Source organism: Falco rusticolus, chromosome 1 (genome assembly GCF_015220075.1).
Source record: "Falco rusticolus isolate bFalRus1 chromosome 1, bFalRus1.pri, whole genome shotgun sequence".
NCBI classification, from domain to species: Eukaryota; Metazoa; Chordata; class Aves; order Falconiformes; family Falconidae; genus Falco; species Falco rusticolus.
The window spans coordinates 44,832,686-44,860,299 of NC_051187.1; the positions used below are offsets into that span (position 1 = coordinate 44,832,686).

The 27,614-nt window shown below is 38.7% G+C and overlaps 1 protein-coding gene across 1 annotated transcript in view; it reads right to left on the reverse strand.

The window, feature by feature from the left end:
- The window catches only part of TLL1 (tolloid like 1), a 139,086-nt gene that overhangs the window by 78,216 nt on the left and 33,256 nt on the right, over positions 1 to 27,614 (reverse strand). The window contains exon 2 of the mRNA XM_037377314.1: positions 1,412 to 1,522. Within this exon, the coding sequence (XP_037233211.1) occupies positions 1,412 to 1,522 (111 nt within the window). The remainder of the gene's footprint in view (positions 1 to 1,411; positions 1,523 to 27,614) is intronic.

Here is a 27,614-nt window from a genome sequence, read left to right on the forward strand (position 1 = left end):
CATAGAAATGTATATTATTCTGTGGCAATTGAGAGGGGGAAAAAACAAGTCTGCAGTTAAAAAGAAAAAAGTAGAAAAGCAAGAAGGAAAATGGAAAGTCTGCAGGTCAAAGAAATCACTTGACTGCATCCATTTTAAGGGGAAATGACCGACCTTGCTCTCTACATTTTGTCGCAAAGCTAGCGCCTGAACATACCCTCAAAGCCAATTAAAACTATTTGGGGGAAAGAGGGACAAGAAACCACTGACTATTACATTTTAAAATCCAGTCTTGAACTAGAAACTATCAAAGGTGTTCCTGCCTTGAAAAGACAAGTGGCTTTAAAAGGAGATAAAATAAATTTTCAAGTTGTTATAAAATCAGTCTAATCACGACATTAACTACAAAGAGTATAAATATTTTAAATGTATCAGTATTTACAGGTTAAATTGAAAATTACTTCTTTGGTCTGAAAAATTCCTTTCTGATCGTTCCTCAAAGTGACCCTTATTTCCACATATCAGGAATCGTCAAGTTAACAGTAGCTCAGTTCAGGAACATATAGAACATGCTTAGTAGAAAATAAATTTCAATTATGCACTCATACATTTTCCAATAGCATTTTTTCCACACTTTTCCTAAGTAACTTGGCTTTTTTGGTATCGTAACCTTAAAGTTTACAAAATTCTGCTATGAATTTACAAATCAGCATGAAAGCATAGATGCTTTTAGATACATTAGATATAATCCATGCCTAAATGGATGTCTGTTTTCTCTTTCACACACACACATACACATTTATACATAAATAGTGTCTCTTTCCCTGGTTGTCTGAATATCCAACTGCCTGTGTTAATCAGATTGCAGCTGCTGGCACTAATGTGCTGTATGTTAACAGCAAGTAAACATATATTAAAAAGTCAGATAAATAGTTGCTTTTTAGACAAGGCAAATTCTAGCAAGGATGACATGTTCTTATGTTGCTTCTTAATCTGGGTACAGATATGGATGGAAATGAAAAAAGAGCAAAAGGAGGAATTGTAATTCCAGACTCCCAGTCTGGCTTCCAGGATTCCACGTATGTTCTCTATAAGGCATCTGGGCTCGGCTACTAGGAAGTTTTAGCAACAAAAGTAAAGCTTTGTACAGTTTCCCTTCCCACATGACCATGTGCAGATTTACAGTTCCTAGTGGCTTCTGCTCTTCAGTTCAACAAGATATTTTTAATCAGAAATGCCAGATTAAAATTTTAGCTTTTATCTTTCTTTCCTTAGAACAAATTTATACTCATTGTTTCATAACTCTTTAAAGTGTAACCTAATATTGACTCCAAACATTATACTGACTTTCTACATTTAAAAAAGAGATTGCCTTCCATGCAGAAATAAATAACAGAAAAAAATAAGTTAAACCAAGCTTGAAACATCGTACCTGTGTTATGGCCAAGTCTTTCGTTGGAGTGCTGCGTAAGGTCAATAGTCCTGTCAATTTGAAAGATTTTTAAGTCTTCATCATCTAAGGCAATATCTCCCCAAAAGACAGCTTTAAATAAAAAAGAGCTCAATTTAATTAAAGAATTTATTTAGACAATAAAACCAATCTGAAGACTATAATGCCATGTTACAACCCTCGGGAAAATATATGACAAGTATATACTTACATCACATATGTTTGCTTACAGATCTGTATTTTTATACAAAGAAAGAAACCTACCTAGCAAAACAAATAATCTGTTTCAGTATTCTCCTAAACTCTCAGTCATTTTAGTTTCTTTACACATTGCCTAAACTCAATAATTTAAAGGTAATGTCAATCTATTAACAGATTTGCAGCATCTGTTGTTTTCTGTAAGTAAACACAATAAAGCAGAAAAGACACTGAACACGGTAACATTCAAACTATGAAGTCAAAAACATACAGTACTGTGAAAATACAACCTTTACATTTCCTAACATCTTCCCAAAGATTTGAGTTATTTGAAGTAAATTTTATTATGCTCCAATGATTTTCTATATTTCATTGTTTGCCTCTGAGGATTAATGTTTATCTGTTTTATGTTAAACTGAGTGAAAAAACTCCTTATTTTTCATTATTCTCTTGGTTTATTTCTATGCTTCTATAGCTAATCTCACTATTAGGATTCTTTCAAATACTTTGCTTTTCAAAGCTCCAGTCTCTCCTCCTTTTTAACCTTTCTTTGGTGGGTTTCTTCTCTCTTCTCCTGTTCTCTTTCAGGCACTCTCAGGTTTTTTTCTGTTCCAACTTTTGCATAGCTAACTCATCTTCCCTAAGCTGCCATCACAACTCAATGAACCAAGATATAGGCCCACTTGCAAGAACTCTGGATCTACAACCTCAGCCTTTCATCTCTGCCTGCTTTTGCTGAGATTTTATCCTGAGATCTCCCTGCCAGCTCAAACTTATCATTAAAGCTGAACTCAACAGGCCATAACCTCAACTACCGTGAATGAAGTCAACAGAGCATATACCAATTAACGTGAGCTGAAGTGGTTATTATCTTTATTCCAATTCTTCCTTTTCCCTCTCTTCACTGCCTCTGTCGATAGCTCTATTATTTGTCCCCGCAGAGTCACAAAGCCCCTGGGTTCAATCTTGGTGTCATCTTCAACCCTTTCCCTTCTTTCTCCCATCCAGGAAGACATCACTAGCTCTGCTTGGCTGTTCATTACACAGTTCCACAGCAAACTGCTTTCTTCACTTCCATACAACTAAAACCTTGTCCAAAGTCCAGCTGTTACCAAATCATTCTCTCTAGTCTACTTCCATTCAAACTGACTCTAATATTGTCTTTCTTTGTCTGTTTTTTATATCATCTGGTAGAGAATATTCAACAGGTAATACTCTCAATAGTTTCATTATGCTGCAAAAGTTACCTTTTTCTTATTTACTGATGCTTATATTCATTAGTTTTTAATCAAATGAACATCAAAGAGGTTTTACTTAAGCAGAAAGTTATGTATTTCTAAAGAACTCCCAAGATATTACATTGCTTCCTCCCATTTCCATTTTTTTTCTTGAATGCAAGGCAACTAGGAGAAATTACGCTGAACATGCATTTGGTCTGCTTTGTGAAATTCCTAAAAAAAAACCAGATCACAGGCAACGAGCTCCAAAATGAAAATGAAACTTTTCCGTTAAAAACATAACCAGCATCTTACATCTTCCCTAAATCTGGGTATGTCTGTGTATATAATTTTTACACAAGATAACATTTCTTAGAAACCACAAGTATTTGGGACCATTTCTGAGACTGTTCAGTCACTTCAACACATTTCTGAACAGTCTCCTTCCAGAAGTCACTACTTCCTCATGTTCACACCACGCACGCCAAGGACACCTCCCTGGCCAGCCTGCTCTCACCAGGGAGGGTGTTTACCACCAGGCCAAGAGACAGAGCTAGTGGCAGCTCTAGATAGGTGGGGTTTATTTTCCCTTAAGCTTCTAGGAAAAATATCTCAAAGTGTCAGTGTTTTGAACAGTGAGGGGAGAAAGTCTCCATCTGACTGGAGTTAAATATTATTTATTATTTACTATTGTAAACACCACCTAAGATTTCTCACAGATGTCATTTGTAACAGGCGCCACTGTATAAGCACAATGAAAGATTTCAAACTTTAATAAACAGAACAGAAAATCCCAAGAGGAACTATTAACATTTCAGTCTACAAAGATATGATGTGTCCCAGCAGAGGTCACACAGGCTGTCCACAACAGACTCCAGGAAGTGCTAAAGCTTAACAGCAAGCCCATTTTTCTTCCCTGGTAGGACTGAGAGCTAACAAAAGCAAGGTTCTGAATTAACAATAGGTGATCCAAAAAATAACTCACCAAAAAAATGCATTAGCAGAAACTCCTTTGGTTTCAGTAATACTGATGTATAAATACGAAAACCCAAGGCAAATCAAACTTCAGAAAAATAGTAAAGTAGAAAAAAATATCGGTGGAAAACATCCTCCTCAGTCCTGATGACACATCTTTATCACTTCACTGTGGTGACATTCACTTAAACATGAGAATACAAATAGTGAAGACTAAACCCTTTAAATTTATCTGACATAAACGCATTGAATTAGCGTGTACGTATATAAAACATACCTCGGTGTTCAGGCAAGGTATAGCAACTTTGTCTGTTGGGTTCGAAAGGAAAACAAAGCTATGCTACTTCTGTTAACCCTCTGGACTGCTAGCTAATTTTTGATCAGCAACCAAGCACAAGGTTAAGTTTAACAATATATAACCATGGTAATGTAACAATAAGCACTGATGCAAGTTTGATGTAATTGTAATCTGTGTGACCAATAGGAGCTAGGTTATCTAATGTATTAACTGAACATGAGTTAACACTGAAGAAAGCAATATTTATGATTGATCATTTAAAAGTATAATGGAAATTTGGAGCTTTATTCAGGCCACTTTTTTTGAAGCAAAGCAATTCTGTTTTGCAGAAAAAGACAAACACATGAAAGACACATGATGAAAAGCAGAAACCTTGACAGAATTAACTCATTTGAGTTTAGCAACAATAATTGCCACTTCACTTTTACAGTGTGATTTTCTGAATTAATTCCAGTTCAATTGGGAAGATATATACCTAGCAAAAGAAACAGCAGTTAACTGGATGCTATTTAATTTCAATATAGCCCAAGCAATCAGGAACTGAGACAAAAAGAGAGCTGACAACTGCTTTTTTAAAAAATACACCTTTTTTTCAGTGTAAGGTCTACACTGGGTATAAATTCTGCTCTGAAACACAACCCCACTCACATTATCCAGTAAAATAAAAACAGGTACCTCCCACAATGGTTAAAAGTATCCTTTAAGTTTCAAAGTACTTTGTGACTAGAGAAGACTGTATTTTTGTCTCCTGCTTTAACATTTTTATGGCCTGAAACTATCTGAAGAAGTCACTCTGTATTCTTCATCGTGTCACATGCCATCAATCTTAATGCTACGGAAAGCAAGCACAGGATTTTTGGGGTATGCAAGGCATGATGTTAAAGACTTTGCTAAGAGTATGTTAGGATTAAGAGCTTTATTAGCTCCCTGGAAGGAACTTCAGACAGAACTGAACTGTTCAGCTCTGTACCTCCCACTTTTTTCAAAGATATTTAGTTCATAAGTTTTATCCAGAAAATTGACAAGAATCTGATAACCAATTCACTTAGCATGCAAACAAAGCAAAACAAACAAACAAACAAACCCAAACACCAAAAGGATGGAAAAACTTTCAGAATTATCCAAACTGAACTTGAATGTACCTCTACTTATTTTAGGTTGCTTCATATTATCTCTTACCCTAACTATGTATCAGTGGCCAGGAAAACCTACATGGTCACAGGCAGCTTTTTCACTTAATTTGAAAATGCAAAATTGGGAAGCTTAGGAAAAACCTGTTGAAAATCTGAGACAGTATTAATAAACGAAAAGTATTTCAAGTATCTTTTACTATGCATAGGTTCTTAATAAAAAAGAAAATGGATCATTTTGTCCAATACTTGATAATGAGGTATATAACCTGCTATACCAGATTTCATGCAACTTTCTTTTGAGTTATATTTTCATGTTTTTTATATGGACACAACATTATGCATTTACAGAAATTCAGAGACAATACATGCACAAAATTCAGAAAGATGGACACAAACTCACCATGCAGTAAAAGTACGGTTTTTTCTTTAACAGTGAAGAAGGATTTATGTGGAGCCCCTTAAAGCAGAGAATACTCTTTACCAGCAGATGCAGTTCTGCTTTCATACAACTCAAATCCCTCAGCCAAACATCAGCTTCAAAAAGGTCTTAATTTATTAAAAAACAAAACACTGCCATGTAAAGCAGCTCAGGTCACTACATGTAAGCTATCAGCTCACAAGCATGAAAACAAACAGGGAAATAAGTAGGTTGTAAAAGAAATCTTGCCATCCAGAGAAACACATCTGAACATCACCACACAAGCAATGTGACTGGAAACTAAACCCAAGATGGTCTATAAAATACAGATCGAGCACAGAAACTACAGCTACACTCTACTGCTTGTAATGGGAACTATCACGTTACCATAAGTAATTACAATTCATCTGCAAAGCTGTCTTTGGTAGTCTACTCTCTTCCAACAAGACCATCACTGCATCAAATATCCAGTATTCTAAAGGATAAAATAAATACTAAGGATAGGAAATAAATATAAATAAATAAGTATTTTTTGGAAAATGGAATGAAAATTAGTTTAAGCACAGGAATGCATGCACGTGCTATGAATCACTTAGAATACAGGGTTGGGACAAGAAAAGGCTTTCATGACTTTGTAGAAGGTGGTCAGAAGTCCATGGGACAAGAGAGAAATCGCGCGGTTAAATCCAGGGGGCTGTGGTATGTGGTAGGGATGGCTCGTTCTGGGATTCGGAATGTTAATTAGCGTGTAAGTCTGCAAAGTATGTACAGCAGTATGTTCCTTACAATCGTAATAAATTACATACATCAAACTTCCTTCACAGTTTGCCCTACAGCTATTAACTTTTAAAACTAAACACTGTAACAGCCGGTTTTTAATACAATACCTTCCCGGTCGCACTCACGCCGCTATCAGCAGCCAGGTGCAACAAGGCGCAGCGCGGAGGCTGCGGGACTCGGCGCGCGCCGCGCAGCGCTGGGGGAGCGGGGCGGGGCGCCAGGTACCACGGACAGCGCTGCGGCACCGCCACCGGCCCCCCTCCCCCCCACCGCCACCGGCCTCCGCCACCGGCCACCCCCCCCCCCTCCGCCCCCACCCATGCCCCCGCCCCCGGTTCCCTCCCCGCCACCGGCACCGCCGGCGCCCCCCCGGGCGCGTGCCCGGCTCGGGGACCAACTTCCCGCCTTCGGAAGGCCGGAGAGCACAAGACGAGGGAGCCCTTCCCAGGCTTTGTCAAACCCAGCTGCGAACTGCTGGGCCGCGGGCGCCCTGCCGTTCTGTGAGCAGGTGCCGGGCTGCGACAGGGAGCCGGCTCCTGGCCGAGCAGGTACCAGCGGAAGGATCAGTGCAGCATCAGAAGGCACTTCAGAAGCAAAGCCTCGGATCAGGGTACGCTACCGGGAGTGGAAAGCCCAGGCAGCGTTCCTTCACCCTCCTCCCCAGCAGCCGCCGGGAGCAGACAACGGAACATGGCACTTAAGACACAACTGAAACCTGAAGAGCTCCTGTGGTGTCCTTCGATAGGAAGGGGCACACCCAGCACCTTCCAAAGTCTGAACAGTAATTCAATGCAGCAAGAGGTGCCAAAAAGTGTGCTGGCCCAGGCTCAGGGCAGGTCTCATCTAAACCCACATGTGCGGCACTTCCAATTAGCAGCCTCTTCCATAGCTGAGTCACCGAGCACTTCCCTGTAACAACAGAGCTATGTGCGCTGCAGTCCACCTCGGGGAGTCATTTTGTTCCATACAATCCCTTCACGGCTTACATAACGGTCTCTAACTGAATAGAAAAAGGAAAATTTAGAGCTAAATAAGTAAAAACAATTCCACTTCATTACATGGAAGACAACATACGCACTATAATTAACCTGATTTTGTATTCCCACCGTCTTCAAATCAGTTCAGTCTTTCCAAGATTTTTGTGTACAATACACTCTTCTTAGAAATCATTAAAATGAGAACAAATGAGAGGGCAAATAAACAGCAAAAGATGTTTCATGCAACCAGAAGCATGCCATACCCTCGACTCTATCACTGTTCATCATGAGTGCTAACCTCAGCTGGAACTATTTAATAAATTTCTGTGTTACCATCACGGAACATTCAAAAGAAATTTAGGAATTGCAATTGAAGTTGATTTAATCAAGTGTTTGATAATTAACCAGATCAGTTTTGCTTTTTATTGAACAAAAATATGAAAGGAAAAAAAGTTAAATAAAACTTTTACAACATTAAATAGAAGACCATGGCAGGTGTTTTCACAGACACACCAAAACAAGGAACTTCCTTAATTTCACCATGCAGCATTTTTTAATCTGCGCAACTATGAACAAGAGTTAACAAAAAGTCTTGATTTACTTGAAAAAGCTCATATAGCCACACCTGAGAAGGGAAATAACACTTCTGACTGGCTCCATCCATGTTCCTACTCACTGTATAAGTAAATTATGTAAAACAGCACGCTCATCAACACTCACACCAATTCTATTTTCCAAGACTCCTGCTTCAAACTCCTAACCAGAAAGCCACCATTCTCCCTAAGGAATGTATCATTTCCACTTCTATCAGAAAAGAAAATAACGATGGTAGAATACTTTAAACATCTCCAGACTGCACATCAGTTAGAAAAACATTCCTCCATCCTTTTGAACGTAGCACCTCTTGACAACAGCTCGCACAGACACACTTAAAGTTATCCCGAAATCAGCTAGTTCATGTACGGCAGTGATGTAGCCTTAGAAGCACAAATTTTAATGCAATTTACTCAAATCTTCCATGACACAGCTTCCCTGTTGACACCATTACCTGCAACCCACCACTGCCTCATGTCATCCACTCTTAGACACTTCCCCTGTGTTCCCCATGCACAATGCTTTTGCCTCCTGCCTTCCTTTCACTGTGTGTTCCCGACTATAGGCAGGGTGCTGGCAAGGCAGCAGCCCTGTCGGGGCCACACTAACGCTTGGGGAGCCCCGTCTGCGGCAGTCAGCATTTTACTACGGCTCCCTCACAGTGTTCTCCAAACTGTGCAGGAAGTTACTACCAAACTGCCCCAGCTAGGATAGAAAAAAAAGCCACATATGGCCTGACGGTGGACACAAAAGCCAGCTGTAGAGCTAAAGGTGGGAGCAGAAAAACAACTGCTGGAGAGGCACCCCCCACCTTACAGAGCCAGCTGTTCCAGCCACACACCCCCAGGCACATGGCAATCTGATCGTAGCACAGCTGGGCTACAGGTTAAGTGGCGTGCAGCACTGGGACATGTTCCAACTTTTTCGAAGCAGAAAATATCTCCAATACAAAGCGATACTCTCATGGAAAATAGAGTATTTGTGACACCCTTTATCAAGGTAAAATCTTCACTTACCAAAAGAGGCATACTTGTAGACCTTGATCTTTGTTGAAAGGGGATGCTAATTGGCTGGAGATGCTTCTCCATGACACAGCAAAAATCTTGATTTACACATCTCCATTTGCTCTGACCTAACTACAGCTTTTACTTTGTTCTTAATTTGAAAGTAGTAACTTTTTCAATTCCATTTTTTTCTTTTTCCTTTTTTGAAGGACAGTTTTCATATTCTTTTAAAATTAGTAAAAACAACAACAAAAAGATCTTCAAGAAAGCAAAGACTACTTTGACAGAAGTTCCCAAACGTACTGAACTGTATTTTGAGGACAGGCTCTTTAACAGTGCAACAGCTCTGTGGAAGGTTTGGGTTTGGTTACACTGTTCAACCTGGCAAGCTTCCTGACTTCCAGTAAACATTTTCTTTTTTTATGCAAGATCTTCATCACCACCACACACACTTTGTAACTGGTAAAATCTATTCTTCATATAATGGGTTAGCCACTGAACTGAACACAGGGGAACACTGCTGAGCAAACAGTAAAGGTGTCTTGTCTGCAGGTTGTGGTGGCAAAACAAGCAGCTGCTCTAAGAGCTTCCTCCATCACTGACCACTGCCTCAAGCCAGATGTTAGCAAAACAAACCTACAGAGAAATACAGTGAAAAAGACCCATTTACCCATCTTGTGCATGACGTTTATTATTATTATTTTTCTACTATTTCTAGGTTTTAGGCATAAATTCACAAGTAAAAAAAAAAAAAAAAAAAAGGCAAAATGTTGAAGTACAAGCCTTTCTTAAGAGCGCTTATAGCACTTACCAACCACTTTGACAGGAAAGCCACACCACGACATCAGTGGCTTTCAGAAAGATCAATGACTGCCAAAAATACAGGGCAATCACAGCTGATTTTTCCCCAGCACAACAAATACTGACCTGCTTTACATATGAAACCACATGCAAAAGTAACATCGTGTCCTGTGCCTGTCACTCCTCCTGCCCCCAGGGTAACAGAGGCAGTGAGGAAATATTTCTCCCTCCTCCTGGGAAGGGCACATGCCACCCTCAGCAGCAGGCACTGACCCAACACTTGCTGACCTTTCAGCTCGTGATACAGAGCGTGGTTTCTGGCATAGGAAGAGGGCTGACAGGTCGTAGGGTGTCTGCTGTACCAGTCACCTGCACATGCTGACTTCTGCTACAGCTAGCTTTAGTAAGGCGGCTTGAAACACACTGCGGGGGAAATTCAGGTCTATAACATCACACCAGTATAATTACCCCAGTTAGCCCTGTATGACCAATACAATGCTCTAATACCCATTTCCATTTTACTTTGAAACTCCATTACCCAGTGAATAGCCTGAGGGTCAAGATCTACCAAGTTAATTATATGGCCAAGTTTTCTTACAGTGGGAAGAACAGGCTCCATGAGGCAAAATTATCACTCTTGAGGTGAAATCTTTTTAAAAATATAGAAAATACATAAATGTGTAAAACTAGAAAGAACAAAACTCATTGTTTTTAAATTAAGAATAGGAAACTAATAGAATTGAATTAATTCTATTCCTTAAAGAATGGGAAAACAGATTATAAATTAGCTGCATATAGAAGAATAAAGAAAACCCTTTGTTAGAAAGTTGTCAGTCTGAGCATGCCACCTACATGAAGCAGCTGTTGGGGCCGAGACAGACACAGCAGCTGCTACAAGGCCTCCCCAAAGACGCAAGCCTTAGACATTTTCATTCGAATACCAAGAAAGCAGCATAGCACCACCAAATCAAGCAAATTACGAAGCTAATTGATAACGCACGGCACAAGCCAAAGGGATTACACTGGTTTATTCTTCGCTATTACTGTATATATATAATCATAACTGTATCTGCTTTGTACAGAATGTTGTATAGCACAGCTGATGTTTCACAGCTTTTTGTTTTTCTCATACTGTCTAAACTTCAGGTCAAAATAGCTTCTCTAGGTTCACAACATAAATTACATTTTATAAGTGAAGTACCGTACCCTTCATAATTTTTCCACATGATTAACTTTTTTTTTGCTCAGAGCACACTTAGGCATTTTTAAATTAAAATAGTACTTTCATCATTATGAAACAACCGTGCATCACTTGAGCACAGTGCTAGTTTCTTTGTCCCAGAAACTTAATTCAATCAGTTCATTGTGGTTATTAAAGGAAAAATCATTTTCTTGTTTTACTTGGCAGTTTTGAAATATTATTTTCAATCTAACCAGAAAGTAAAAAAGGAGCTAGAAGGTTGTATGTATAGATTCGCCCACAGGAATGCATTTGGGGACAGGGGAGGTGGCATGGTGTAGAACTTTCTGTTCAAAACACAAATCAATTTCTAGTTTGATGACTGATGCTTCAATCTTGAAGCCTCAGGAGAGAAGGAAGGTAACACCACTGTCTGAAGATAGGAAACTGCAGCACAATTATCTAACAAATCATCAGACACTAGAAATAAAGTTCATTTTGTTTCCTAGACTTTTGCAGCTCTTGTGGTCTTCAGCCCAACATATGTTAGCATAATTTGGGAAGAGCAAGTGGGGTTTCAACGTTACCAGCAAAGCTCACTCAAGGGAAAAAAATCACGCAACCCAGTGAACGCAGAGGCACTTTACAGGCTAGGTAGCTGCAAAGTAAAAACTTTTAAGGTGTCTGGAGTTAGGCGTCTGCACCCTGATGGGTTAACATGCATGGAAACTTTTGCCACGTGACTGTCATATAGAAAGGGTACCAGGGGAACAAACCAGTATCAAGTAGAAGTTGTGAGATACACATTCTTGAGCAACGACCATCAGGACTACAAATCTAGTAAAGACTGAAGAGAATAAAATCCTTTCCAAGGATGGAGATTTCCAAAATTCACCTAGAGTACTCTGGGTGTGGGGCAAATCAGTTTTGGTCACAACTTCAATTTAATGTCCTAGCCTTTCAGTGATGGAGTAAGTACAGGGTCAAAAATTACCATTTCTAATATGATGAAAGAATAGATTTATATACATTACAGAAGAAGCATTTGAGATGAGTGGATCTGAGGTCTTGAGCCTTTGCAATCATGTTTTCCTGGGGGGCTGCTGCTTCCAAAGACACTCAGGCAAGTCAGATGTGAACAGTGCCCCTGGAACAGTCCTGGTGCAAGGACTGGAGGGACAGCTCAGCACAGGGGTGGCCAGAGCCAGCAGAGCACAACCACCGCGCAGCAGCCTTGAGGGGGGAGCAGCAGTAGCTGCCTGGGGATTTGGAGGGCAACCCAGAAGAAGGCTAATTTACAACAACAACAACAAAGTTTGAGAATTACTGTTTAGCTAAGATATCTCACTTTGGAAATACCAGTCTTCATGAAATTTCACAATTATGTCTTTCCTCTAGAGCTACAGGTTGCTACTATGGAGTAGAAGTGGGTAAGAAACTCAGTAATAAATAACACCCTTACTAATTTTGTTGTGCTATGACAACAAGAGGCCACGTATTTATTCAGTAATACTTTCTTTAAAACTTTGAATTATAATATAATAAACATCACATTGATGTTATAGTGTGGCAATAATGATCTATGTAGAAGTCCTCTCCTTCTGTACCTTCCCCTCACCTTTAAGGAATGAAAAAAACATACTTCATTTTCTCACAGACATAAAACCCCAAGTAAGCTAAAGTAGTACCTCTAAAACAGAAAATCCTGGAATAATCATTAAACGCAAGCAAAGATTTATACAGAAAGCCAAATGGCACAGAAAGGGAAGTGCATGTCTGAGGGATTATCTGGCATTCAGGATCAAGGTTCTCATTGTACCACGTGAAATAAACGTTGCTCCATTTGCACTGTCTTAAATTTAAACACAGAGAATTATTAAACTGTATATAAATAAACCCTTATTTAGGCTTCAGAAGTGATTTCCATTATCAGCTGCAGCTTCCTGTTTCAGTCGGTTTTGTCATGAGGCTCACTTAAGTCACTCCATCTCAGTTTTTAGCACATCATTCTGCGACCTAGCTCTGCGGAAGAGACAAGGAAAGGGACTAAACAGCTTTTAATGCTGCTTTTTTTGGCAGTGATCCTGTGCTTAATACAGCAAGTTCTGGGTGTTGGACCAACATAATTCTATATTCCCATCCACATATTCAACAGATGTCTTCTACCACATTTTTTTGTTACCGGAGTACAAATTCTAGTCAACACACCTAAAAAGTTGAAGCATGATTATTTTACTCTGTATCATCCAATTCATATCATGGTTTAGAACAGAAATGATGAGTCCCATTTGTCACAATTACTTTGCTTGCTTATTACTGAATACTGGTGGGTTTTTTTCAGCATTTGCAATTTAAGGGGTTGGGCTTTTTTTTTTTTTTTCCCCCATGGAGACTCTGCACAGCTGCTGATTATTTTTTGGACACAGCAAGTAACACAAACTGAAAGAATATCCTCAGAGTTAGTGAGGCAACAGTAAATGTACAGTGGAAAAATCATTGATGCCATCCTATGTCTCATATCAAGTTATTAGTTAGAATTTAACGTTCCATACATCTGAATCTTACATAGCTTAATATTCTGAGCAAATTTAGCCATGATAGTACTTGAGACAGGATTTATACATTCTACTATTTTGCCTCTTGATAGATACAATGAAATCTCATCTCAGTTTTGCATTTATTCCCTCTTGAAAAACACTATTCGTGTAGCTGCTGAAAGCTTTTTTAAATCCTTGTTTTTAAATAGTAAAGAGTATTAGCCTTTTCCAAGTATTCCGCTGCAAGCCAGTGGGATCTCCGCCCCGTCCTGAAAAGAATTATACATGTTGCAAGCAGTCCAAACTTACTCACTTCCTAGGTTTTGGCACTGTTGGTAATCCAAGTATCATCAACAGAAATTAAGCAGGGGAGGTAAGGGAGAAGACAATTTAAAAAAAAAAAAAAAGAAAGAAAATACACTGCTTCAACTTTCCCCTGTCCCTACAGTTTCTTCACAATACTGCCTTTATCCCCAAACTTGGGAGGCTGCAACCACTTTTGCCACCCCCAAGGTGCCACAAAATCAGTTAGGTTGAATTGTGCATATTTGCAGGTTTGCAACTGATTATCAGACTGATGCCAAAAGCAAATTTAGGAAAAAAAGCAATCCAACAACAAAACCCACCCATGAGTCTCACAGATTCTATTACAGACAATCTTGTGGTGCAAAATGGTAGCTGTGTAAAAGTTCAAGAATTTCACAAATCTTAAAAGAAAGCAAACAGTTATAGCTTGGTTAAGCTTCCCATTTCCAGAAAGTCAGTCTCATGCTGATCCTCATTTTATAAGGCATTTTAGTTTGTATGTCAAACAGAAACACTAAAGGGCCAACTCAAATAACAGATCCTGACTTTTTCTCCACATCTACTATTCTTCTTTTCTTGCCTTCATTAAGCCACTGTAGCTCCTTATATACTGCTTACTACCGGATTCTTAAATTGTTTTATAATAGGGGCCCATAAGTTAGCAGGAAAGTGTACCATGGTCCATTTGCCATCCCACTGGCAGACATCAGTTCTCCCATTACAACTGCAGCAGTCTTAATTAAGCTGTTGTTTGCATGAATAAAGAGAGGTTAGATGCTAAGTATTTAATGGTTTTAAATGTCTTTGGGTTTTAATTAATAAAGATGTTACTGTCTAAGATAGTCCCAGAGTATTTTTAGATGTCTTTTAATACGATTCCGCAGCTGGAACAACGGACATGAGCCAAACATGATGTTGTAGCCAGCTCACCCTGGGCTAGCATGGTCTGCTGGCTGTGAGGGGTGTGTCTTCTGACAGAACACAGTGGTGGCCTCAAATAACCTCTTAATATAGCTGTGGAAATAGGAATTACACAAGATACGGCAAATACTAAGCTCAGAGAAAATACAAGTATTTGATATAGCTAGCATTCAGAGGAAATATGCCAAATTAAATATTACCCTTTTCAGAGGGCTGCTATTTAGCCTATGGTGTTTAGGGTCTAATATTTCAAAATTCCTTGCCTATTAATATTTTGAGAAACAGAAAATTTTAGTATGTTCCTTAACTCCTAGATGTTCTTTATTCTTTCATGCTTTCAAAGCAAACTATTCATAAATAAACATGATTATGCAGAAAACCACAGGAAAAGCACTTGACCAAGTAAAACGCGGGCACTCAGAAAAAATGTTGCTTGATCACTTACCCCTTAAGTAGATAAAATGTATTAATACTGTGTTTATAAATGACTGCCTCCACCACGATGTCCCAATGTTAAATGAAAAATTCTGTATTATCAAAGGGCATACTCCTGTAAGTATCTGAGAGACTTCTGCTCTACATTGGAGGAAAAAAACCCCAGCCAAACACACTTTCTTCTACCCACTCTCTCTTGTCATATGAATCCTAGTCTGTAATTTATAATCCTAACTGTCCGCATTTCTTACGTAAAAATTGTGGTAGTACACTTACTTGTTTCCCTCAGTTAACACAAAATAAACTGAAAACAGAATTCCTAGCAAAGGACAAAATGGAAAGACCTGCTAGCCCAGCACCTCAAGCAGCGCCTCTAAGCCAGGCAGCCCACCTGCCCGGGCTGTGAGAGGGGTCAGCCAACAGCGAGAGCTGGAGTGAACGACCCCGGGCCACTGCCAGGGCTGCAAAGGAACGCCAGCCACCCAAACTTCAAATTCTGTGTTCACAGCTCCAATAGCCACAGACTGCCGTCTTATAGAAGTGTACCTGCTTGAAGCTCTTCTAGGAAAGACTTCATGACAGTATTTCAGATTTGGGATTGGTAACAAATACTGCTCCGGGTGTTAGGGAGCTGTAATATTATACACCTACTGCGAAACTCTGTGCCTTTCCGCCATATGTTATTCCCCAAGAACATGAATCCCAAAAGGAAAATAATTTTATCTTAACATTAGTATTACTGGTACAAATACATCTAAGTGGAGAACTCATTAAAACGCCATATAAAAATCAATCCGTAAAAGTGTCAGTTAGAAGCACCTTCATGGATGTGAAAGTCACTGACATTTGTCATTTATAAATTAATCTTGCACTTGTCTAGTTTTGAAAGTACATTTCTTTCTACCCCTGAAGAGGAAAAAAGCCCAATGCTTTAAAGATAGTCAGCTTTTTAATACAAGCAGTAGACACAGATCAGCAGAATCTGTTAGGTATTTCACACCCATTTTCAGCTGTAGAACTGACATACTAATCTTAGAACTAACAAATATCTAAAGAGGTAGAAGACCGAATAGACAGAATACTGTCATATAATCTACAAAACATAATATGAAAGAAAAAAAAAAAAAGAAAATCCTGTACTACAGGACTTAAGATTTATTTTTTTTTCATGGCAGGCAAAAGGTAGAAACCTAGCTCTAGACTGTGAATATACCAGAAAACTGCCTTTGTGGCATCCTACAAACCTTTTAATTTTGATTAATATCTTAGAAATTCATGAATGCACAAGGGACACTTCAGAGAGCAGTAAATGACCTAACCCAAAGTTTGAGAACAGAAGACATCTTCATGTGCTAAAATGACTTCATTTGTTTTTGTAAAATATCAGAGGAACATCTGGCAGGACAGGAAAGGATTCTGGAGCTTTTTAAGGCATCAGAGCTGAAGTTAGCAGGAGGGATTTGGGGGATAGATTTCCCGCCCCCCCACCCCCCAATTGCTTGTTTGGCTTTGGCAAAGGGGTACATCACATTTCTGGGACTTAGAGAAAATGAGCTAAAACCTTAGTGTCCAAAACTGGATGGAAAGGATTGCAAGGTTCCTACAAATCTTGAGAAAATACAGTAGATTAAAGACCTGTGGCGTATGGATTTTAAGAGATTAAAACAAAAACCTGCAACACAAAGCATCAGTATTACACCACTTGCAACAACTCCATCGATTTGGAAGAAAACACCAAAAAGCTTCTGAGTCACTAAAACCAGTACTTCTATTCCCAGTCTTATGCCTGAGTGACTGGACTGATCCAATCTATTTGTGGCAACTGTGATGCCTCAAAAGTTATTTATTGGATTTACACTAAAAAAAAATATCTTGATAAAATGAGTCAAATATGTCAGAGGAACAACGTACTCAGCTAACTCTGCAGGGATACCTTCAGTACTAACAAAAACCTCGAAAAGCAAAATGCAGCTGCCATTGCTGTCATTCCACAGGCTGTACAAAAAAAAAAAAAAAAAAAAGAGTAGCGCTAACTACTGGTTAACTAATGGTGATAACCAGCCCATGCTCTGCCTCCCAGACCCAGCACAGCCACACTGTATTGCCCAGCAACTCACATACCACCCGTCAGAGCCACCCCAGGGGATTTCTCAGGTGACGATGCCCTGCAAAGAGCACCCCCAGCCCACAGCCTCAACAAAGCTTCATGTGCAAGCATGGAAACACTTCGTATGTTAGACTCTTGTTGCTAGATCAACAAATATGTTTTCAAGTGTGGAATCAAATACTGTCTAGAATATTATTAGTTCCAGCATAGGAGTATGAAAATAACTTTTCCTCCTAATGACTACATAGTTTTCCACTTGGTAAATGGATTTTTTCCGTTCTCCGTGCTTCAAAAACAGAGCTAAAATTGAAGTCACTGGTTTTGGTTAATTCATCTTATTGGGTTTTCCTTTGATTTAACTCCAAAAATGTAAATACTGAGTGGGTGAAAGCAGTACTCATAAACCATGATAACATAAATTACAAACTAATATATCTGTTATTTTTTCCACATTACTTCTCTGTCCAATAGTATTCAAATTAAGTCTAATCATATATCAAATGCAAATTTTCACAGAATACCCAGAATTTCATTGTTCTAACAACACAGCACTTAGTAATACAATAAAAAGATTTCACTCTGAAGTTTTGTTAACATAGAAATATGTACCTGGTCGAGCTACTGAATTCAGAACCCTGATGGCACTATCAACTTTACCATCTGCAACCTCCCATAATTCATCAAGAAGCATTTTAAAAACATCACATTCCTTTCACTATACCTACTGAGAGCTTTTTCTGTGATACTTCCAGTTTGAAGCTGACCTTGCTTACTTAACTTTAGACTTCTATTTTTTGAAAAACATGGTAGCACTGCCACTCAATTTTCATAAATCAATACCACAAATGCAAATGTAGAGGCCATGCCTACTATATGAGTTTAAAATATATCAAGTCAGAGAGTGCAATCTTCTGACAGTATTGCTGGAATTACTACCATGCAATAAAATTCTGTAAGAGCATTTAACTGATAACATACATCATGTTACCAAATAATAATACTCATCTTAAATCAAAACGATTTAAGTCCTACTGCATGGCAAGATAGAGATAGCTATAAGCTTAAAATTACTAGCAAAGTAATGAAGATAAATGGATTCTTAAAGCAAGGCATAATGACAGGAGTTAACTTATCAGACAAACTTTTCACTCAGAGATAAAAACAATTACTTTAAGACTTTTAAACCTCTAGGTTGATATAAGATTGATCAGCTAACCTGGTCTTTAATTTGGTAGACATGTCACACTTTCATGTCGGAAACTAAATGTTTCTTCTATATAATATTGAAGCAACTATCTCCATATTGCTAGCATTAGACAAAATCAGTCGTACTAAATTCATTAAATGGCCTTTTGACAAAAGAAGGCATAATTAAATGCAAAGAATTATCATTCAGCTGCATCCTTTTTCTTGCAAGAATTAAGTCTTAGCTTAAAGCTATGTAACTATTTTTCAACTAGAAAAATACATAATCATTCACCAAAAAATCAGTACATGGCATGGGGCTCATGTGTTTAGACTACATGCATGTATGTACCTGTGAAAAATGCAGGTCACTTTATGAGAGGCCAGACAGTATCCCAGAAAACAGACTCCACAGAATGACTTTGGGTCTGCGTGACATGCAACCTCAAAGCCAACGGCACAAGGCGGCAGTGCACACATTCCGATTTGACTGGCAACTGACAGGCAGTTCTTGGCCACTTTGTCACACTGTGCATACCTCTGGCCACCTCATCAGAGAAGCATTAGGCACATGGATCAATCAGAGCCTGCTCAGTGTCTTATCAAGCTGGCAAGCCACGGAGCACAGCATGGGAGAGAGCTGGGGAAAAGCCTAGGGTACACTGGGGATGCAGCTGGAGAGAAACTAGAAATTGCTAATGGTCCACTTACCAACTGGACATGGCATTAGCAGAATGCTGAATAACCAGGGAAATGTGGTTTTCAGTGCAACGTTACAGCCCAAGAAGCATGAGCTAATTTAAGAGAGGGATGGTGTGTGAGTGCAGTGTTTTACCTGGCAAAGAAACCTGGCAGGCCACTGGCAGGCCGGTCAGTTCAGCTTTGAGATACAGCTCTCAACAGAATGCTGATGGCTGGAACAGGTTCAGAAAGGATTCATGCACATGATTTTTCAGGAGCACAATGAGAGATCAAAGGAAGTCAGTATGTACAACTTAACAGAAAGAATGTTAAATTATTTGATCATCGATAGAATACTCATGAGAAAAAGTTTCTTCACTGTGTGACTTTTCTTAGTTCGGCTGACAAAAGACAAAGCAAACAGATAGAAATGGATAACCAGAAAATCCAAACTGGACATAACACACCATTATGGAACAATGCATAATGGAGCTAGGAAGGCATTTACAAAACACCAGTGCTCATAATCTAAATGCTCCTCATTATCTTTTGTCTTTAAGATTCTTTTTTGAAAAGAAGCTCTCTGCCAAGTCACTATTTTTTTTTTCTAGCAAAAAGGCACAGCTACCAAGCTATCCTGGATTGCTACCGGTTTTATTACATCTATATATTAACTACACGATTCCTACAGTTCACCAAGAATGAGACTGTATTCTGCACTCCATTAAAAGAATGAGTTGCAGGCAGACCCTGTGCCATCTTAAGACAAAACAAAGCAAGTAAACAGACTTTTAGTAGGTAGTTAGAACGAAGGAAAGGTACTTGATGTGGCCATCGCAAAAGGGAATTACCAGCTGAAAATACCTCTTTTATGGCCTAACTCCATAACTTAACTCCAGTCCAAAAAACTGCATTTGGAACAAACTCAGTCCCTAAATATAAAGGGAAGAGAAACAACTGTCATGGCTCTACAGAACCCACAGAAGAGCAAAGCCTCTCCTTGGAGACAGTACAAAGGAGACAGTATCTGGAAAAGAGACCATGAGAAAAGAAAATTACTTTTATATGTTCACCAGAAACAGCAGCCAGCAAAAGTTAAGCAGTTCCCTGATCAAAGGAAATAATAACATTATTATGTTCTGGAAGAACAAATGATCTCCATTTCATGAAAGCTGGAGATAAAACATGTACCTAGCATGGTCAAATGGAATAACAGCTGCTCTAACAACCTTAATCTCTGAATACAATATGGAACCTCTCTCATCTCTTTCAGAGGATAAATTTGACCAAACCAAGATACTACTGTTTGGATTGTTTTTAATTAAACTCAAATATACACCTTCCAATGCTTCAGAAAACCTGCTCTTTACTATCCATAACATTTTAGCAGAATTCTTGTTGTAAAACACTATGATGTGTAATAAATGTAGAAAATAAATCCCAGCAGTCACACAAGACAGTTTCATGGGATCATTTGATCAGCACACACAAACCAACAGAACATTTTCACTCTCACCGCTTAGTGAGAGGTCAGGATAAATACATCAAGGAGACAGCCTATGTTTCACGGATCTGGCTTCTGTTGGCTGTCCTTGATGCCTGACTATCTGCAGAAGAACTTGGCTTTAGACAAAAACTTGTTACAGCATTTGTGGCAATCAGCTAGTCAGTGAGCACACTGCAGCGAACAGCAAAAGCTGTTGTCACCAGATGTGGCCATTCCACTTCTGACCATGTTCGCTACCAGCTGGAATGAATTTTGCATGTTAAGACCAACATATTTCCCACCACCTTCTGCTCTGGACCTTCAAAGTATCCCCCCAAAATGGTTTAAATCCTGAACAGAAAGGATGGGGCAAATTCCTAGCACCTGGTTTCAGCTGGTTCAGATGCCTTGACAGAAATATGAGTTATTTTTCTGAATGGCACACAAAATGACAGTAAAGACTCACAGTAATCTCATGATCCTTGAGTTTAGGGTAATCACAAAAACAACACACATAACAAGATTTGACTTGTGGTAAAGTTATCTGAAATGCAAAAATCCCTTGGCTGTATGTGATGGACAGATAAATGAACAGTTTTGATCTGCTCACTTGTGTTTTTCCTGTCAACCTATTTGATTCGGCAAAGTCATCTGTCAGTGAAGCAAAAGCAGCTTTCAGGAATGGCATCTTTGGTATTTTCCACCAGGGCAGAACTAAACTTCTGAAGTAATTCTGTATTATGATACCCAATGAGGTGAAATTTAACACAGAGCACTGTACAAATGGTATTAATAACGCACCACTGAAGAAGGTATTTACTAAAAATGCAACTCCCAGAAGCACCCTCATCTTTAGCAGAGAAATACTACAAGAAAGCAAAAACCCCATGTCAGCACTCAACAGGAAAAAGATAAAACACCTGACTGGGTCTTGTGTCTGATTAGTTTGGAAGACAAGGTAGCTCAGGTGTGGGAAAAAAAGAAAAGGAAAGAAAACAAAACCCTTAATAGAAAAGTGTCACCATTAATAAAGACATGAGAAAAAATGTTGACCAAGTTTTAAAAAATAACAAACACTTAGTGATAAGTAACTATCAAAGATAAATAATTTCCTACCAGTCAGTATGAGCTACGCTAGTGTACACATACAGTGTACAGCTATGTACACATCTTTTCCAACACTTGCATCTAACACTCTTTGCTTCTTTAACATTCAACAATATACTGTTATCAAATGTAGGTACACTCCACTGTTGAATATTATGGCTTTGATATTCTTCAGAATAACGCAATGGCAGTTTGCTGTCCTGATATTTTAATTTTTTTTCTGAGCACACTGAATTTCTTCCCTGCTATTGAAGCAGTTTAAAAATTGTCTTTCAGTGAGTTTGAGAAAAAAATAATGTTTTTTTCTAATCTTACATAATATCCTCTGCAAGAGTATATAGTGAGAATTTACTTGCAGTAAAATGTCTTAAAAAGCTAAACTCTCTTGGAGATGCATAGTAAAATTTTATTCAGAAATAGCAAGGAGGTGGTTTAACGGTGCATTTCACACTATAGTTTCAATCTGTCAGCAGATCATCCTATCAGATACTTAAAAGAAACATCTCCTGCAACCACTTAAATGGTAACAATTTTTGGTATTTCATATACTGACTTCTGTTCCGTTTCTATTATTTCTGCCTTCTCTTTTTAATTAAAGCAGAAAGGGTCAGATTACATCTGAAAAATCAATGCCTGCAGGTAACATATGAAAGCTAAATTTAGGTACATTACATACATAAATACAACTGGAAAAAAACTAGTCCACACCGAAATGTGCTTTAAGGTATTAGAATAAATTTTAAAATCTTCCAGAACTTGACATTTGTAATGCATCTTTTCCCATTTTTACACTCACCAGACAGCGTACAAGCATCAAGAATGGTATTTTTACTTTTTCCCTAAGAAAGTCTTTTCAACAGTACCTATGGCTAGAATAAAATTAATTCTTTTTCTCCTGCACATTTGCATATTTCTGTACATAATTTCAATAAAAATAACTCTCAGTAAGAAGCATGAATGAAGAAGAGCGTGTGACATTTACAGCTAAGTGGCAGGATGCAGACTACCAGGAAAAGATAACTAAGTTAATGGTGAATGCTTGCAAAACGTAAGCCGATTTGGCAGAACCCAATACCGTACTGCAGTCGGGAAACTAGATAACAAAAGGTTGGCAATGTGCAATCTGCTCTTTAATAGAAAAGATTATATCAGATAAGCTAACAGCCAAATAGTCACATCGTGTCTTTCCTCACAATAACATGGACAGGAATACCTGGCAGTACTAAAATTTAATGGTATTTTTTTTGGAAGAAAAACTGATCTGAACTGTATGGTAAGATGACCTTTCATTTAGATAAAGTTGAAGTTAAAAACTACTCCTTCTGAAAAGATAGCGTAATTCATTACGACAATTTGCTATAAAACTGATAATTATCTAGACACTGTTAGACATTTCATCTCTATAAAAGGTAAGACTATCCCACTAGTAAAACTCTTATGGTTTTCTGTACAAGATCTGCCAACAGACCTTAACTAATGAATTCAAGATACAGATATAACACTAAGGTTGTTTTGCAAATACAGCAATGTTCATGATAATGTTTAGTTAGTTTTCCTTTCACCTAAACTTCACTTATAGTGTACACTTCAAACAAACTCTTTGGAGAAGCTGAAGCTCTTCAGTCTTTCCCATGATATTTCACCTAAATTAATACCTTAAAAGAAAGGTAAGTTTTCTCACAAAATATTGCACAGTGCTTCTTATTTTGGGCCTTGTATTGTGATGTATTATGATGAGGAAAAACAAGATTTTTCTACATTAGCTACAGGTGAACAAGCAGTAAAAGAACCTAAATTCAGAAATAACAGATACACAGCCACTTTAAATCTCTTCTGTTATAGGGCTACTTTTAAATTAAGACAAAATATTTTGCTATATCATTGAGGACTGTGGCATAATATGCTTCCACTACCTGTTGTTACAAAACAGGTAAAATTATATTAAAGCAATTTCCTAGCTTTTGCTTTAAAAAGTGGAAAGTCAGTTCCTCATGTGGACAGCAACAAGGACCACGCATCTGTAGGGTTTCCAGCCTTACGTTATAGCACAGACTTGTGTCAGATGCGATGCAGGACATGAACTGGCAATGGAGGAAAGCTTTTATCCCAGAGAGGGAAATGGCCCCTGGAGCTAAGTGCTAACTCCAGCAGCAGTCAGGGAAGCCCTGGCCCAATTTATCCCTCGCTTTCCTCCCACCCTGGAGGTGGGATCGGTGCCACATATTTGTGCCCCCAAAGGAGGGAGAAGGGTTGCTGACGCTATAGTTTTATGGAGTAAGCCTGGCCGGGCTGTCTGCCTCTCCAAGTTTCCCAGGAATTGTGAGAACTTTTTCTCCCAAGAGGTATTCTGAGGCTGCAGGGATGCAGTTAAGGATAGGAGGTAGGACTTCACTAACTTACTTCCCTCCAGCCATATTGCTCTGTTTGCTTTGCTGGCTCCAAGCACAATGTAGTGTAATGCTTTGGTGGCAGCCTGGGACCCCCTCCCTCCAACAGCCACGTCCAGGCATCGATTTGGCAGCTTGACACCGTTTTTCTGAGAAAAATAAGCAAATGAAGGGAAATGGTGTGTCTGAATTGTTTAAACCCAACTAAACCTGAATAAAAATGGATAGAATTAAGAAAATGTGTTTTTCTAGCTCTAGGGTCTTTTCTCCTTCAAATTTCAAAGATTTGCAATGTAATAGCTTTTCCCTATCCCATCCTCCCATAAAAGGCAAATCTTAAAACACCAAAGGCAATATACAGTCTACATCCAGGTGTAGTAATCCTAATCCGCTCCAGTTATAAAAGCATAGACAGTGCATTTTCAGGAATTTGTATTTGAGGATTGTGATCCTCATTCTGTAGGTCTACAATAAGGCACAGAGGGCAAAATGGACAAGTGCCATAACACAGACTAGGGCACCTGACAGTGCAAGGAACAACTCTTCAGCAGAAAATCCCAATTTTTTTCTGAAATCAGTAGCTGAAATCCGGTGTAGAACCTGTTGTGATCAGCAGACAGTACTACTCAACGATGAGAAAGCCTACGCGAAGTGTGTTTGTGAAGCTCAGTCCATTATCCAGCAGACATGTGCTAGTGCTATAAATACGTAATAGCTTTATTGGTAGGTTCATCAGAGCCTTCATCACAACATGACTGCAACAGCCTAGAATTGCCACATAAGGCACTTTATGCTCCGCATCATTTCCTAACACAATAATAATAAAAAAAGCAAAGCTACAGTCAGAAATATTTTTGTCCACCATGTATTTTGTGTACTTAGCCTGGAAATATAGTTTAATCAGTATTTCATCAAGAAGAAATTTTGTACAAAAATGCTGAGGAAATGGGATGGGTTCATTCATACTTATTTGATTATACATACTTGATAGCAGGAAAAACTTTGTAAGCAAACTCACAAGTATTTGTCATTTACTTGAACTACAAATGACAATGTAAGCATAACTCCTGTCCCTGGCTTGCTGTCTTCTAAATGCTAATTATAAAGTAGAGCACTTGTAGATTCACAGAGAGTTCACAAATTTGTCTGTTGCCCAAAGTGATTTTTGTGTTCCAAGTGGTGGATGGATGAACAGAAAGGCATATAGACATGTGGCTATGAACGCCCAGCGAAGACTGAAAGCAATGGCATGCAAAGACAAATTAGGACTGCAATTGGCATATAGTCTTTCCTCAACTTCCATTATGTCCTAACACATTTTGCATAAACTTTGTTTTGTTTTCCTATACAATTTTCATTTGATGCCTCAGTTCTGTGCTTCCATCCACTATTTATTCTGGACCTCTGGAAGTGATCACTGAAGTTTCTTGAACATTTTGAAAATGCATAAATGCACACATGTTTGATTAGTTATCAAAGTAAACATCCTTCTTTAATCCAAAACAAAATTTAAATAAAGGAAAAGCATAGTTACCAGCTATTACAGAACAATAGCATTAAGTGTGAATCAAAAAACTTACAGGAAATACAGAATGACAAGAAAGAAAATCAAAGTTCATCAGAAAAGAAAGCTTCAAAGTTATCTAAAATTTTCATACATATTTCGAGGAAGCCTTATTGAAACCTTACCATTGTCTTATACAAAGCCTGAGCACTCACCAACCAAAAAAAGAATAATATACAGTTTCACCTGTTACTTACTTTCTAAGGTTTAGTGAGACCGGCTGTGGAACTCCATATTGATTTATGTAATGTGCCACTTCCACTGCTCTGAATGAAAGGAGGGCTGCCCCCCAGTCCCACCTTGCCAACCACATCACCAAACACCTTACAGAAGGCTGCCAACTGTTTCAGAGAGCTCTTTCCTTCCCATCTGCTTTTCAGGTTGAGGGTGTGGCATTACTTTTTCTGGAAAGTCTTGGGTCCTCTCTTCCTTGGCATAAGACGCCGACTGTTTTTATGAAAAGGAGTTCTTGTTTTTCTTTGGAAAGGAGAAAGCTACATTAACTCTTGCCATGGCATGATTACTTTTGCTAAGAGGACAGAGTTAGTGCCAGCTCCCAGAAGAAATAAATGACACAAAGGAGAATTATTAAGGAATAAATTTGTAATTCTGGCTTTTTAACAGCATTAACTGTTTCTAAAAAGTAATATATTTATTCTTCATAAGTGAATGTGACTGCAGAGCACATGAGCCAGGCCCTCCCTCCACTGAGTTAAGAACATCTTTTAAGAGACTCTAGGTCTAATTCTAGAGCTCTGCTGAGTTACTGAAAGTGGAATAGCAACAGAAAAGGAAACACCTTGAGGAATGCTTCAGTAGCTCTATTTGAAGATCCCTCTCTGTGTGGATCCCAGTATGTACCTGTCCAGCTACACAATAGTTTATCTCAGCCATTGATGAAGGACTTGATACTCAAAACGGACAATATACAGACTAGATAGTCTTTAGAAAGCGTGCCTCAATAGCATTTGTACTGCTTGTAACCCGTTCTTCAACGTCAATATATTAAGGCATATCAAACATGCAAAACCATGGAAAAGTGAAAACCAGGAAAAAAAAGGGTCACCAAGGTTGTAATTGCGAAGAAACACACAGCACACAAACTGTCCTTACAACAGGCTGTCCTTTACAAGGAAGACTCAGCAAAATCGTATCTGTGTAGTGTTAAATCAAACACCAGCTGTATGAATTCACATAGTAAACAGGCATTTGCACAGACAGTTTTAATGAGAAAGAATACCTGATTACTTCTTTGGGAAGCCTAGATATTGCCTCTGAACTCAACAGTATCCAAAGTGCTCCTCATTTGATCCAAGGCATCTATACTTACCCTCCCAAGCAAGCAAGAAGAAACAGAACAGGCATCCCAGGCCACGGCCATGCACCCCTGCCTAACTGTTACCTAAAACAGCAGGTCTAGGGCTGACTGATGACAGCACCTCTCTTCCAACTCACTGCAGCAGGACGAGAGATGGCCAGCTCAAACTAAACACCTGTCTTTTAGAAGGCTAACCTTAAGGGAAAGAAATGCTATCTTAAGTGTTTCTAATGCTTTAGCACATTTCCTTCCCAGTATTTTTCAGATGCAAAGCAGAAAATGGATATGCACCTTTGTGTCTCTTCTGTTGCAGCGTAATTACGTTCTTTAGTGAAGGCACAAGAAATAGTGGCAATGTAAGAGATCTTTCGTGTGCCCAGCAAGCATGGCACATGCAACTCAGAAAATACAAGATCATACATACATACATGAGCAGGTGATTTGTGTGCCAAACAAAATAACGTGTTTGAGATAAAAAGAACAGTGTTGCATTAAGTTCCTCTTAAAGAATACCACGCACTTTAACATACAATAGTTACCTGTTTCCTCATTTCGACAATGTTTCTAGTATTTCAT